The sequence below is a fragment of the Fundulus heteroclitus genome, chromosome 6 (assembly GCF_011125445.2).
Source record: "Fundulus heteroclitus isolate FHET01 chromosome 6, MU-UCD_Fhet_4.1, whole genome shotgun sequence".
NCBI classification, from domain to species: Eukaryota; Metazoa; Chordata; class Actinopteri; order Cyprinodontiformes; family Fundulidae; genus Fundulus; species Fundulus heteroclitus.
In genome coordinates, this window is record NC_046366.1 from 18,632,666 (window position 1) to 18,649,156 (window position 16,491).

General features: G+C 40.6%; 1 protein-coding gene across 1 annotated transcript; it reads right to left on the bottom strand.

Moving 5' to 3' along the window:
- Positions 1 to 537: 537 nt before the first annotated feature.
- Positions 538 to 11,198, bottom strand: ripk1l (receptor (TNFRSF)-interacting serine-threonine kinase 1, like). Its single transcript, XM_012875618.3, has 11 exons — positions 10,857 to 11,198; positions 10,550 to 10,715; positions 8,414 to 8,570; positions 8,167 to 8,304; positions 7,852 to 8,083; positions 7,614 to 7,763; positions 6,617 to 6,693; positions 5,020 to 5,104; positions 4,295 to 4,885; positions 4,058 to 4,207; positions 538 to 2,419 (listed from the first exon to the last, which is right to left on the bottom strand). Exons 2-11 carry the CDS (start codon positions 10,708 to 10,710, stop codon positions 2,130 to 2,132), a joined length of 2,031 nt encoding a protein of 676 aa, XP_012731072.2. The 5' UTR covers positions 10,711 to 10,715; positions 10,857 to 11,198; the 3' UTR covers positions 538 to 2,129.
- Between the last annotated feature and the right edge of the window lie 5,293 nt (positions 11,199 to 16,491).

A 16,491-nucleotide genomic window follows, 5' to 3' on the forward strand; every position in this document is an offset into this window, starting at 1 on the left:
TGGGCTTTGCAATTTATTAAGTGCACAATTGAAATTAATTTCTTACCTGACTGCCAAAAAAGAAACCAAGCCAGTCTAGTAGGATTACCGTTGTAGATGCATCTTCAATAGAAATCTGGCATTTTGTCCCCGATCCATCATGAATTTAAGGATTTCTTTGTCCAGATTAGTTTGCCCACACTAGATAACAGTGTTCTGAACCATAACACACTATTATCAATGCATTAATATCTTTGAAATTATATTTTTTATGAAATGTAAACAGTATTTTTATTTACAATATTAACGTTAAAGACCTGTTTACTAACTGGAAATTATAATTGTCTTAAAGGGGATATTTAGCTGCTAATTCAGGGGAAATGTTGTTGGGTGACAATGGTACCAGGATGGAGTATGAAGACGATCTAAAGAAAACCTGGACTAACTGCAGCTTTCCGGGGTCAACAATATCTTTGCCCCTTCCCCAATTCCTGGGAACTTATTTTAAGTACTGGGTTAATAAGACCTCTGAGAAATGAGACACTCTATAAGGCTTCATCAGTTCATGATATCATGTTTATTAGATTACCAATGTCAGGTAAACTGTTCAGAGAACAATTTTCATCATTTTTAATGCTTGTTAAGGAGGAAAAATGTAAAACCGGATGTAACACAGAACATCAAAGTAGTTTTCTTTTTTCTTTTTCTAATGGTTTTGGTGATGGTGAAATACCACACCTTTGTGTTTCCAAAGTACTCTGAATATTTTTTTTTTCCAAAAGTCTTGCAGATCATCGTGTTTTTGTGTTGTTGTTTTTTCAGGGAAATGTGACACAAGCCTTTGTTCTCTTTGTGGTCTACCTTTGGTTTTTGGACAGTTTTGTCTCTTTCTTATCATTGCATCATGAACTCTGACCTTGACCAAAACAACGGAGGCTTGCAGCGCTACAGATGTTTTTTTTTTTTTGTTGAAACCTCCTGGATTAGCCGTTGATCTGCTGTCATTTTGGTAGTCTCCTGGGAAGGTTCCCCACTGTTCTGTTTTCTCCATTTGTAAGTAATGATTCTCTCCAGTTTGTTACATCCCCAAAGCCTTTGAAATAAGCTTTTAAATCAAAAACCTCGTAAAGTAGGTGCAACATTTCGTAAAAAGAAAAACTGAATGCAAATAGATATTCAGACATACAAAGAACAATATTTATTGTATGGTATCCTTCCAGCAGCACACTGGTGATATGTACGTGCTAAAGATTCTGCAAATACCATAGACATAACCTTATCTTAATCAAGTAAGAGACCAAAAAAAGTCAGTTCAAAGAGAATTCAAGGCAGAAATGAATACATCTCTAAGATAACCAAGTTGTCAGAAAAGGAGGAAAAATAGTCCACCTACAATTATTGCTAAGACACTTTCAGTCACTTGGGAGGAAATCACATTCTCTCGTAGCAGAAAATGAAGAACAAGCCTCAAATTCGCAGAAATAAAGTCTGGGTTGTTTGTGACTGCGTACATGTAATAAAGGAATATTGCACTGTAAGGGTTTTTATACTTTTTTGTGGTTTACGTGCGGTTGTCTACTGTTAATGCTGATTGACCTTACAGATTCTGTAACTGGTGTCATTTTGTTTGTACTGGACGGGAATAAATAGACTCTAAATTTAAGATTGATTGTTCATCAACATTTGGCTATACATGATGGCTTTTTATTATTCAAAACTCCTAAGAATATCAGTTTGACTTAGACCACGCCTGCAAAGTCAGCTACGAATACTGTAATAACATGATAAAAAAACTGTAATTGTCCATGTTTTATCTAAACAGGTCCAGCAGAAATTTTAAAATGGCCTTTTCAGCTACTTTAAGTCACAATCAATGTGATTTTTTTTCTTTTTTCTGAATAACACCTGAGAAAAGCTGCACACTTATCACAAGTGCATATATCAATAATTACTAGAAATCAGGATATCATTTTGAAATTTAAAACCTCAACTATATACTAACCCCTTCAGTTAACATTACAATACCAATATCCTATTTTGACACATTATCCCATCAAACCAAAGGTCAGCTGTCCTCAGAGCCTCAAAAAATAACATAAAAATGAAAACAACTCTGAAACATGGACATTGTTTAACGTAAAGAGAGAAACCTACTGAGAGGAATCGCACAAGTCCAATATTTTCTGGATGACATCTACTTTTATGTTTTTACTAAGAGCTCGGCACAGCCTCCCGATGGTACAGCTTATGGAGCCCTGCTTCATCCTCCAGTGCTCCAGCATCTGGTGCACCATCTCTGGCAGGCCGTCGCGGTAGTAGTCGTGTTCTATGGTTTCTATCTCCACCTCTGTCAGACCCAGGCCCCGCGCGCAGCGTTTCCATTTCATGCCGATGTTTTCCCGCAGCACGTCCAGCTGCGCCTCTGTCACCATGTGGTCGTCTACGTGAAACCGAAGGCAGGAATGAATAAAGGTTCTCACACAGAGACAAAATGCTTGGAGTACAATTGATTAGAGAAATTAATCTGCGGTAAATTTCTCAAACGATTGGCCCACTGGTCCATTAAAGGTAGATAATTCAGGATTTCTGAAGGGAGGTTCTGTTAAAAGGTTATAAGCAGTTTTCTGTCTACAAGTTTTTTTATCCATCGCTTGGTCAACAAAAACGCTATTTTTTCCCCACATTTATCGGATATCATAAAACGTATTTTAAATAAAGATTTGCACTTCAAAGTCTAAAATACAGTATAGTCTACGGAGCCCTCTAGTAAAACTAAAGAAATAAAATTAAGCCCTTATTTTTATGCACAAAAAAACTGAAAAAAAAGTCTTGAGTATTCAAAGATGAAAAATAAAAATAAAATAGGCTTCAGTGCAACTTTAAGAATCTTTTTCTATAAAGAAAGACTTCTAATTTTCAGCTATATATGTATATATATATATATATATATATATATATATATATATATACATTTATTTCGATCTTACCATTATGTACATAATTAAAAACGATTAAACGTGATGAAGAAAAACAAGATTTTGTTGGCTGAACAAGTTCTGCACGCTAACTCGCTCAAAGAGTTAGTAAAACAGACCTAACAGAGTTAAAGGCCTCTCACAATCTTACGATTAACAGCACAGACATAATAAAAAAAATGGACTGACACAACCCTACTACCACAGACTGAAGCCACGGATCAATCCCAACGCAGCAACACAGAGGAGAACTAATAAGTTTTGCTAAAAAATAAAAAATAAATAGTTCTGTTGAAATAAATATTCATGTCAAATACGTCGACCAGTTCCGGCAGGCTTACTGGATCAATATTAAATTAAATTAAACCTCACTTCAGAAATCCTAACCTTTCCATTTTCAATGATCTCGAGGTATTTGTCTGTAACAAAGGGTGACGACACCTCCGCTCAACCTTCAGCCATTGTCAGACTAGCTCCAATCATTTTAATTGTCTCTCCAAACCCCAGACTCGCCATCAAACATCACTTTCTCTCAATCATGAATTTGATCTTAGCCTTTCATGCTGCAGATTAGTTTTCCTGAGCTTTCAAAGAACAGAAAATTGCTGGCTCGATGGCAACATTTTTTTGAGTCGAAAAAGTAATCTATAAATGAGCAGGAAAAAAAGGAAAGGCAGCTTCGGGCTTTGGCTAAGGAGGAGGTATTAAGAGCCGGGGGCCGATTAACAGCTAGGGCATCACTGCCATGCGATGCACTGGGGTTAATGGAGTAAAACATTTATGGCTGGTCCCGTTCTGGCAAACGTATACAGTCTGATGTTAGCAGAACAGGGTTTTACACCTCTGTCACCGGGAAGTTTGAAGCGTTTTCATCGGAGAGCTATTAGGATCTCTAAGACTGCATGTATCAACTACTCTTTCAGCATTTAAATGTTTTTTTCTATTATCTATTGAGACTGCAGGCCTGTGAATGAGACCTAACAGGGGAAAAATTACAACTCATCAAAAATTAACTACCTTACTAGACAAAAAAAAAACGTTACTAATCTTTTAGGGGATAAAAACAGAAGTAAGCAAGAGAAAAAAAAAAAAAGATGATTTACCATATTTCAATATGCCTTCTTGGATTGAAACGGCAGTGGTACCCTCAGCGGGCACAGATACGAAACCAAGAGTTGGCTCACAGGCTCTGATGCTCATTGTGTTGTTGTTTCCGATCTGGATCCCACTGGCGTTGTGAAAGTAGAGAGATCCTGGAACACACACACGGGAAACACAGCGGAGCATAAATAAGGTGTCAGCGAGGAAGCCACTAATGGGAGAGCCGTGACTTTACGCACCCGAGTCATTCAGCGATCCGCTCTTTGAGGTGGTCAGGAGGTGGGCGGCGGTTTGGTTGGGGCTGAAGGTGTCGGGCACAGGGTACGTGGGCCAGGACTGCTGGCGGTCCAGGTGGGAGTGCGGATGTTGCTGGTTGAACTGCGACAGAGAAGACGTGCTGACAGACGTGTGCAAATGCGGCGGATTGGATGAGCAGAAGTTCATGGAGTCGTGGAGCCCTGACGTGAGCGGACAGCAGCCCTCCGTCTGGCTGGCGGGCTGCACCTGCTCCGGTTTTGTCCACGAATGCACCGAGGATTTTTCCTGAGCTGGATGTGTGAGGGCGCTCTCGCTGAAAGGGTTTTGTAAAAAAGGATTCGAGGCGTTTTTATGGAGGCCCTGGGCCGACTCGGGCTGGTTGTTGCAGGCGTAGCTGCCGTGCTTGTGGTAGTGAAACTCCCGGTCCAGTTTCTCCTCCAGCTCGGAGGTGTTCCCCCTCGCGTCTGCCTCAACAGAGTCTGACGCTTGATTGTGAATGTTATGCAGGTCCTCAATGCTGGCTTCAACTGGCATGGATAAGTCTCTGTGTGAAGTCAAAGACGCTGGGCCATCTAAAAGATTCAGAAAGATCAATGAAGACGCTCAAAATGGTAGCGAACTTCAAATGCAGAACAGCATTAAAAAAAAGTAAAAAACTCATCAAATATAGAAAGAAAAGCACAGCTGGTGCTCCAACATTACCCACCTTGGTCGGTGGCTAAATAACCGTCTTGGGTCATTGATAATGATTTTATCTTCTCAACAAGTTCATCTGGACCTTCATATTGTTCCTGGAAAAATATGAGTCCAGCAAGTACAATAATTATTGAAGACATCAGACCATTTTGTGGTAATAGAGTGAATGACATAAAACTAAAAGCAGTTGCTGGTACAAAAAAAAAAAAGACAACAACAAATAAATCTAAAAATGACGTTACTTCTAACGACGAGGGAAGACCGGCTGTGGCGTTCTTATGTAATAAAAACAGGAAGAAAAGCTGCAAACGGGCACAGAAAGATTAGAGGAAGCGCTGAAATCGACCAGACCAGTGTCAGCTGCTTTAGGCCTAACTGCTGCAATATTAAAAGGTACCAAGGTATCGTGCTAGAATTTGCTGGAAAGTCTCTTTGCGACCTTGTGGTGCCAAACACACTGAGAGCGTTGGTTATAGACGATTCCTTGATTTCTGAATGTTCCAGTGAGGACCGGCTGGGCCATAATCAACAAGTGGAAACAGGGTCATATCACCCTAAACCAGCCACGGGCAGATAGATGCGCCTCACTAAATTTCTGACAGAAGAGCAAAAAAAAAACAACAACAAGAAAACCACCAGAAGAGCTGAGGAGAGTGCTTGAGAAATACCTGGAATTTTCTCATACAGTCTTTCCATGAAAACAGTAATGAGCACAATGGCCTCTAGGCACGCTAAACGCGCAAAACTCCACTGCAGAAGAAAAACAAAGCATGTTGAAGCTTGCTGCAGAACATTCGGACAGGCCAATAAAGTAAGGGAACGTATATAGCCTGGTCAGATGAAACTGAAATCAATCTCTTTGAATGCAAATACCCACGGAGAAGCAAAGAAAAACCCAGGAGAAGAAATGGCACCTCACACGCTCCACATAAACTAACTGTGAAGTCTGGAGGTGGAGGCATGACGGTGCGGGGCAGTCTTTCAACATACAGAAATGGCGAAACCTATATGTTTGAGGAAAGGTTGAATGGAGACATTTATCGTTACCTTCTGGATAAGAAACTGAGTCTAAAATAAGGATGGATTCTTATTTTTCAGCAGAACAATGATCCAAGACACGAAAACAAAACCATCCGCTAGCATGGCCCGGTCAATCGCTCAACTGGAATCCAGTTAAACCTCTACGGCACGAAATGAAGACCAGAGCGCATAGGAGAGGCCACCGGAGCCTTTGTGATTTGATGACCGGTTGTTTGGAAGAAAGGGACAAATCTACGCTTCAGAAACGCATGTGGTTCCTGAATTTCTCATTACCGGGTCAAGCTTTTCCACAAAATATTCAATACATCACAGTAAATGTGCTCAATAGTTATCATTCCGCGTTATCCAAACAGAATTTGTTCGGATGTCTTTGTACTGGTAAATAACTCGGGTAGTTACAGACATCCGGTGCTCATTTTGATAACAGTAGCCTCATTGGAAATAAGTTTACTCCTCAAAACGTCGAGGTTACATATGTCCCCTGTTTGCCAAATCATAATACACTCTAAACTAGTTCAGGTTATCCGTTGCTTTGGCTTAAAATCCTTCAATAGCATCATACTCACCCGCAAATGCCATAAATCATGCTCTTCGTGGGGCTCAAGCTTTTCCTTGTAGAAAGGAAGGAAGCTGTCATAGGCCTCTGCAAGGAAGACAGGAGGAACATAAAGTGTTCTTTAATGTCTGCTTAAAGAGTTAGAAAACTGTGCACTTATTAAATTAAAAACATGGGTTGTTATACCAATGGAAGCTGCATGCCTTTGAGGTTACTTTATACATATAAACAGGGGGGAAAAAATCATCAATAGTGGGAAGGTTACGGTAATATTGTGAAAATATTAATATTGTCAAGGTAAAGGTCTGGGGTCTCATTTATAAAACTTTGCACAGAATCCATACTAAAAAAAAATCAGATTTATAAAACTATGCGCACGTAAAGAAGTACGTAATTCTCCTTCATAGATCTGGTACCAAGTTCTGCCTCATGCTCTGCCCTCTATACGCCCAGATTCAACCTTAAATGGTCAATGCTAAGCACCTCGTTACTGTTAATGTGGATTAAATGTGGGTCAGCTGATTGTTGTCCTTATGTATAATTGAGCGTCCCCACCGCAAGCATCAAGAACGCTTGTGATAAAGTCGATCTACGATTAAAGTTTGATATGGAGTGAAACTGAACCTTTCAGGGGAACCTGAAACCTCTCTCTGGCTGCAATTCACCACTTCACCATCTGCGTAACCAATCCCCCCCCCCCCCCCCCCCCCCCCACCATGCTTTCCACGTGCGTATGCGTAGAAAGCATACGCACGTTCCAAGCCCCATTGTGTGTGCACGCAAGCTTTATAAATGAGACCCCAGGTGTGAAATGTTATGACTACGCCTAAAATTTTTCCTAATTTTACTTTACTACTGAACAAACATAAGTCAGCAAAAGAGCTACGCTAGTTTTCCATTTAAAAACTTTTTTATTTTATTTTTTATTTTCATTATTTATGCTCTGCTACCCAAGCCTTTGAATTACAGTGTTAGGCTGCACCAAAAAAAAAAAAAAAAAAGCACACCTTTAAATGTTGGTCTTTGCACAGGATTTTGAGCCCAGCAGGACTTCATAAGATTAATTATCTCCGGAGGCGTGTCTTCTGGGATGTGCTCCATTGAAGGTCGGTCACCATTGCGAACGCACTGGCTAATATGGTCTTCGCTCCTGGCATCTGCAAATGGAGATTTTTTTTTTTTTTTTTTGGTCACTGTTTGAGCCTGAGACCTTCCCTTAGACTTAGATGAACCATCCCAGCTCACTTTCATACGGCTCTTTCTCCATCAGAATGACCCACACCACAATGGCGAAGCTGTACACGTCAGACTTCACAGTCGACGGTGTATGGATGCTCTCCAGGTGCTCTGGGGCCATGTAGCTTAACGTGCCGGCGCCTCTCTCCCTCGCTGTCGTCCCCCTGAAGCTTTTCCTGCGGGACTCCTGTTTCGTGAGCTTGCTCCACGCCTGGCAGGTGGCCAGGCCGAGGTCAGCGATCTAAACAAAGCAGAGGTTGTTGTTGTTATTACAGGAACATAAAATGTAATAAATGCACACTGAACGTTTGATGTATCGCATACCTTGATGTGAAAATCCTTATCCACCAATATATTTTCAGGCTTTATGTCCTTGTGAATGATTTGCCGCTCTGTCAGATACACCATCCCTTCCAAAATCTCCAAGATGATTCTTCCCTTGATGGACATCGGCACCCTGACCTAAGAACACCTACGTGTTAACATCTTGCTCTAACAGTCTGAACGGACCAGTATGAGACATAAGAACACACAGGATTAACGCATTTCCCTATATCGATCTTGGACTGACCTTCTCCAGCATGACCAGCAGGTTGCCTCTGGGGAGAAGCTCTATGACGAGAGAGCAATCTCTGTCTTCCATGATCACACCGAGCAACTTGACCACACGCTTGTGGTCAAGGCCCGCCATGATACTCCCCTCCTCCAGCAGCGACTTTTTACTCTCTCTGGATGGTAAAGGGAAGACATGAGGCCAGGTTCCAGTTAAAAGGCACAGTAAGAACATGCAGGAAGCGCACTGCTGTTTTGCAGAGAAGAGTGGGGCACAGGGGGCAAAACTAGAAAGCCAGGATTTAGCTACTAAACTGACGTTCCGGGGGAGGAAACTATCAATCAGGAAAGCAGGCAAGAGGACTGGTACTCTGCAGGAGCAGCAGAGAGTGACAGCGATCAGGGGGAAGAATCTCTAGACAGGACAACTATCAGTTGGGGCCTCCACAAATCCACCTTTTATGAAAGAGCGGCATAAAAAAGGCGCTCTGCTCAGATGAGACCAAACCCAAGCTTTTTTTTCCGTCTAAATGCAAAACTCTGTGCATTTAGACCAATGCACACAGTCTGAAGACACCAAGCCCACTGTACAATGTGGTGGTGGCAGCATCATGGTGTTGGGATGCTTTTCTTCAGCAGGGACAGGGAAGCTGTTCTGAGCTGATGGAACGACGGATGGATCTGAATACAGGTCGCTGCTGGAAGATGTTAAATGTTTTTAACCTGTTAAAAAGCTACTGGAGAATAGTTTAAGACAGGGGTTTCCAAACTTATTGGCATGTGGGCCGACATCTCAAGTCAAAAGTGCCAAAAACCCCGGATAATAACGATAAAACAATAACTCAAACATTTTTTTAACCTGCTTTTAAAAATATGTCCATTTTAATTAAACAGATTATTCAGATTTTCTGAAGGAAAAGGATTTGAGTTCAAGTCCTCCGACAGCTGTGGTCATATTTACTATAAAATTAGATAGAATGTAAAAAATGTGGTTATTAAAAGACAAACACATTGAGTTGTGCCCAACATTTTAAGCTGTAAGATCTTAACCTGTCTGTATTAATTTTACCCTAATAAAAATTAAAACGCTCCCATCTCCTTCAGCCAAATCTTTCATGTAGACCAAATTTTTTCTTGAAATGCAGTCGGGGGGCCCACACAAAATCAGTCCAGGGGCCATAAATGCACTCTGAACAGGCCTGGTTTAGGTCTAAATCATATATTCACAGATGCTCTCCATTCAATCTGACTCTCGGCGACGAAGAACACAGTTTGTCAGTTTCAACTCGGGATGTCCGAAGCTGGTGAAGACAAACAACTGCAGCTGTGATCGCCGCCATCATTGGTTCTGTAAACCATTGACTCGTGGGGGCTCAAAACAAATCTCTGTGCTGAACTGACATCAAATTAGAGTGAAACAAATGGCGAAACGTCCACTGGCACGGATGTTTTTGCAAGACGCCGTAGAATAAAGAGCTTGCGTTCCCATCCAAGATACTCTGACGTCTTTAATACCACGATCATCAGAGAACTGTGATTAAGAGAATAACTCCTTGACATGTGCAAGTTTATCATTTCACGTTCCCAGCTACTCTTGCTATGTTGCATTTGTGGGCATAGCTTCACATAAAGTCACTCAAAGCCTCCGAAGGAAAATAAATATACCATATAGTGTCTGGCCTAAATAAAACGTGTCAGCGTGCTGGGCTCTTTTTAGGACCATAATCCGTCCAATCCAAACAACTGCAACTGACAGTAAAGACACGAAATGCCACATTGAAATGATAAAAAATTCTTAGAATAAGGGTGTTAAATGTAAGTGTTGCATCTGATCTAAAAAAAAAAAAAAGGATATCAGACAGCCGCATTTTTACATGGACCTACATTTCTTTCTGCGTGAAAGGGAAGTGATCAAAAAAAGAAATCTGTGCCGGTTTGTTCACAGGAAAAAAAAAAAGACAATTTGTGATTATTAGCACTTCTCTATGCGCATCTGAGAAGTACAGCAGTGCACATCATCTACTTCCTAATTTCCTTTCAGATGGGGCTGAGGGATCGGACACCCTTTTTATTTTAAACGGGCTGTGTTCGTGACGCCAGAGGAAGGGGAATACCCAGCCTTGGACGGTGTGTGCGCACAGCAGCGAGCACTCACTCGTTGCGAAGTGGACCCGTGTACACGGTCTTCAGCACCACTTGGCCCAGGGTGGCGTGGTAGCACAGGTAGACCTCGCCAAACCCTCCGTAGTCCAGAGGTTCCTTCTTGATCAGATCTGCGGATCTCATGTGAAGCGAGGTCGGAGGCGCGGTGGCCATCTCCGCTGCCGATAACGAGAAAGCCGTGTGAGTTCAGAAAAAATAAATAAAATAAAAACGTGACTTTTAACACATCGACGGGCTCGTTCGCACGCAGGAATAAGCAGAAGTCGCAAACTACGCGAATGACCCGGTGAATTACTCACCCGTAACCCTCAAAACACTGACAGCCTCACCAGGAAAAAGCTAGCCGCGCCGACAAAGTTTTCGAAACGGCATCAAACTTTTAGCTTCCACTTGCTAAACGTTTTTACCGGAACACGGCATTGATGACAGTGCCTTATTACCCCCCTAATAGTCAAACAGACATGTAATAAATATATCATAAACCGCCTTATAATCCGCGTAAAGTCGCTCTATCTTTGTATTTCCGGACACTTCAACGCTGGGGTTGAGCGAAACTAACGCCGAGGACTACAACCAGGCGTTGCTGGAAGAAGACAGAACAATACACCAGGATGACTAGTAGATTCAGGTGTGTGATGATTTCAGACGACTCGGAGGCGCATACGCTATGTGGCGACTTCAGCTTCCTGTCGTGCTTTTTTTTTTTTGGTGTTCATGCTGAATGTTTTTTGAGCACATCGGAGCTTGGCGTACGTAAACGCGTCCGGCATATTGTGAGTGGCAAGCTCGCCTTGGAAACTGGATCCCCTCCTCCCCCAATAAAATGAATGAAATAAGGATGTAATTGAAGTCATGTTATGTAATTTTCTACTTTATCTACACCATAGTACAAGATCTGATATGGGATCACTATGAGAAAAATAGATGTGTGCATAGAGTCAAATACTACAGAACGCAGATGCTTTTGAAATGCACTAAACATTATTTAAATTACAAATAAAATACATTTATTCCATTTTCAATTATACACTGTTTAGTAGTGAAAACCAAAGACACATTGATTATGCATAAAAATTTGTTTTGTTTAAATTGTATTTTATTTTGGGCTGCACGGTATATTTGCGGTCTGGGGTTCAAATCCCAGCTTGTGGGCTTTCTGCATGAAGTTTCTGTTGTTCTTGTACATGCATGGTTTCTCTCTGAGTACTCAGCTTCCTCTTACTGTCCAAAAACATGACTTATTATTTGGTCCCTCTAATTTGCCCTTAGTTATGAACGCGTGCCTGGTTGTCTGTTCTGTGTCTGTGCCCAGCACTTTAGTTCCCTGTGATCCTGGTAAGATTAGTGGGCACTTGCTGAAACTTCAAAATAAGGTAAGGAGGGAGCCTGAAAAGTCTGTTTCATCTGTATTACTTGTTTTAACTGTAAAGAAACAAAATGGGGAGTTAACATTCTATAAAGGGCAAACTCAGCATCACTGAAGCCCTGCTTATTCCTTATTTTAAATGTAAAGGAACAGATAATGCAGTTACAGCTCTATGAATAACATACTAAGCCATGATATTTGCTTAATATAATGTAAGGAAATGAAAATGGGGTTTTAGGAACTTAATAATTAAGTGAACAAATCATTTGAACAAATAATTTTACTGTGCTGATTCTAGTGATTCAGTTCACTCAAAGGAACCGTAGTGCAAATCACTAGTGGGCATAGACGATGAATGGATGGATGGATTTAAAATAAAATTACTATATTAAATTACCTAATGTTGTGCTTCTAGAACCTTTTAAACTGAACTGGTTTGCAAAGCTTTTTGGTTATGTCTCAACAACAACAACAACAACAATGTCACTCATAATATGACGATGAGATTGTATTTAGTAAGAGAATATTATACCATTTTAGGGTACATACCCTGACTACATATCAGCAGAACAGTATCCAACAAGCTAGATCAGGGATTCTCAACTATTTACAAGAAGTACTACCTCAGTTCCCCACAATACTGACAGACATTTTAAGACAATAGTACAGTAGGATTTACACGTTTTTAGTTCTTGGTATATAAAAAAAAAAAACAGCAGTACAAAAAAGTTACTATCTATTGGAACTACATGATTATTTGAAGGATGTACTTTTATGATTCACTCCCAGTTTTATGTTGGAAAAACAACAGAAATGTCTTGTGAGATTGGAATTCCTAATACTGAATGTGAGAGTTTTTTTCACCAGCCATGATCACAAAATCCAATATTGTTGAGTCATATATAAAACTTGGTGATAGCGTCAATCCAAAATAAACAGGCAAAACAACAAAAACAACTTTGGTGCCACCTAGTGGTAGAATCAATTCGTTTAATATTTTACAGCTCAAATTGTTCAGCAATGCAGGACAGTATCATATTTTATTATTAAGATTTGATAGTAATATCAATGTATTATCATGGCTGTCTTGTCAGTGCTGGAAAGCGTAACCGATATGTGTGTGTGTGTGTGTGGGGGGGGGGGGGGGGGGGGGGAGTACAACAACAAAGGTATTCTATGTATCACAGCACAAATACAATTTTACAGTTGCTCTAATGAAAAAAAAAATACAAGTTCATTGATAAAACAAGCATTTATGTGAAACTAGAGCGGGAAACCACCTGCGTTGTAGCCTCTGGCAGTGTGGGCGAAGTTTGACATGCAGGCCTATATTTTGGGCTGCCTATCTGCGAACGCCCACACTATAAATTCCTCCTTTTTGCACGCTAAAGCCACAACAAAGCCGTATCATATTTACCTGTCTTGTGTTGTGTCAGTTTGGTGGCTTACGTGTTCGTCTGTTACTCTTTTCGTTATTCACGTTTATTGCTGGTAATCTGTAGGCTATTCAGAAACCTTCCCACCCGTCGGGTCGGATAGACGTAACAAGTAACCGAGCTCTGTTACTGACAATTGCATCAGCGAAATGGTAAGCTGGTTGCGTTTATGGAATTTTATACATGCCTCTGAATGTTTGCCGAGTAATTCAGATCAGTGAGATCACAAGGTCGGAGGTATTTTTTTCCCCCTGTAAGGATGCATTAAATTTTAGCAAAGTTTTTGTTGTCGTGATGCATTTCAATAACCCAGGTAGGAAAATAAGAAAGAAAGAAGGTTGAGTAGGTCCTCTGGATGGGTTCGTCTTTGTAGAAATGTTTTTGTCAGCCTAACTGATCTTTACTCTGATTGCTTTTTCTTCCCAGAGGGCTGAGTCATGCTCACAATTGGGCTGGTGGTCCTCTCTTTCACGTGAGCAGCGGGTTTTGATTGTCACCGTTAAACTAGTTGATCCACTATGCGAAGGCAATGCTTATATGGCTGAGTTTACCTTTAACTCAAGTCTCTTGGAGAAGAGATGAAACGATTCAACAAAGAAGAAACCGTCCAGATGTTGGTGAAGATTCTCAGTCATCCAGGTCACGATCAATCCCCAAAAAAAAGGAAGAAAATAAAACAACTGGACTTCTATTCTGAAGCTGAAGATGTTTCGCTTCCCTTCCAGGAAGCTTTCTCAATTCAAAATGTCTGAAGTAGTGTGAGGAGTTCCAAGCTTTATAGACCTGCTGGTGAGGCCTCATTAGAGCTTATTTGCTTGTAAATTCACCTGGAACTGATCGCCGTTCACAACGGACAGTTATTAGGCTGATCATTTGCCCGGCTCCCAGGAGGAATGTTGTGGTCACATGCATGGAGATGTTGGCAGGAATCAAACCTATTGCTGTGTTGTAAGTTTTTGAAACCTGAGCCCTCCTCCTCTGTTTAAAGCTGTTTTTTCTCACTTTACATAAATGGCTTCCTTCACCCCTCTCTCAAACCATCTGTCTTCTCTTTCCAATATATGAACATTATGGTCCTCAAAAGAGCTTCCTTTATCCTTGAGGTGCATGCGGATGGCTGTGTCTTGTCCGGAGGAGGAAGCTCTCCTGTGTCAAGCCAGGCATCTGTGGAGAGGTTGTTTGGTTTCTCCAATATAAAGATCAGAACATTCCTCGCTGCACTGAACTGCATTTCAGGCATCTTAGGCTTGAAGGTTTTGTCCTTAGGATGGACCAACCTAAGAACAAACCCCCCAAGCCTAAGACGAGTGGAGTGGTGTATGCAGTTTGCATCCATCCAGAAGTGCTTCAGTAGTGCACAATAACATTGTTATGATTGTGCTATAGTTGTCAATATAAAGTATTTACATCATACTAATCGTTGCACATGTCCCGATCCAACCATTAATTTTTTACACTGTTCCCAGTATGATGTAAGCCAAACACATTGTGAATTCAATTCTGAAAAATTCTTTAATGGTCTTGCAAAACCATTGCAATAAAAACTAGGGATTGAGTAGTAATAGAGGCACAATACTACGGTGGACCCGATACTGACAGATTTAAAAATCATACAGAGCTAGAGTAGGGACTACTATGATTGACTAATAACCAGATCCCTTCACTCTGCACTTTGGGTTTCTGTCACTTCATATCCACCACAGACACCTCCTGTCATTCAAGCTTTAGTCTAGCCAGTTCACAGCATCCGATCACGAGGAAGTCAAAATAACCAGCGTCTGAATCATACACGTGATGTTAATGTGGGGCAGTGGGTAGCAGCACTTCCTGTTGATGCTTTTACAAATGATAATAATCAGAAAAGTTTAGCCAGGTGCCATTTTTCTGTGTAAAAGCCGCACAGTTGTTGGCTGAGTTTGCGACTGGCTTCTCGTGTCTGTCTGCAGTCAGAGGTTTTTTTTTTCTGCTAACAGAAAAAGAGGTTGCTCCTTCCAGTTAACGGCGTGGTAGAATGCAAAAGCAGGTAAAATATTATTTCAAAGCTGAAAAGAACAAGACGATCAAATAGCATGTGCTCCTCACAGATTTCTTCAGTTTTAGTCTTTTATTTTGTCATACATAATTTACAGGTTAACAAACAGATTTTGATATAAGACAAAGATAGCCTAATCAAACACAAATAAGTTTTCAAATGATTTCCTTTATTAGAAAGGCTACTTAACCCCAACTTTCCCCTATGGAATAAAGTAATTGTTCCTTCAATTGGAAAGCTGGTTTTGCCAACCGTGACAGTAACATCTGTCCTGATTTGTTTGCAAGAATGGTCAGTGAGTCTTTTACACCATTGTGGAGGATTTTTTAAATGTTTTTTTTTTGCAGAACTGTTTTAATTCAGCCCCATTTGAGAGTTTTTGAGCATTCAAAGATTGTTTAGGGTCATGCCACAACATCGCAATCATATTTAAGTCCAGACTTTGACTAGACTAAACTCGAGAACCTTTGTTTGGGTTTTTTGTTTTTACCCCTCTGGAGTAGACATACCTTTAGTTCTTTGGCTCATTGAGCTTCCATTTAATTTTTTTATTGGATTTTTTTTTTAACTTTACAACTCAAAGAACAACACAACATCAGCTCAGAGGAAGACAGAGAGAAAAAAAGGAGTGCATTAACTTAAGCAAATCCTTGAAGTATAATTACTAAGATTCCCAGTTCAGCATACTCCAAATACAGTTCCCAAACTACAAGGAAAAAAATTGTTTTAGAATGTAATATGTTTGTTAACTATTATAATGGCACTAAGTTTTGCAGTATCCCTTTGGCAGCCTTGGGCTCTCTTGCACTAGTCTATCGTGTTAAGATATTTTTCCTTGCAGCAAAAGTTAGTATCTTTCTTTTTTATCATTTGAGGACAATTTTTTTTCTCAGGCAGCCCTAAAAGTAGGGACATTGGATCCATTAATACACATATTTGTTATACTCGAGACAACATAAATTTTGTTTATTTATTAATTAATTTGTTTTACTTTCTGAGGTAGTCTTACTGATGTACTTTGGCTCCTACTGTTGAACCAATGTCAGCCTGGGGTCATAAACTGATGGCCAAACATTCTGCTTTGGGCTATTCTGGTTAAG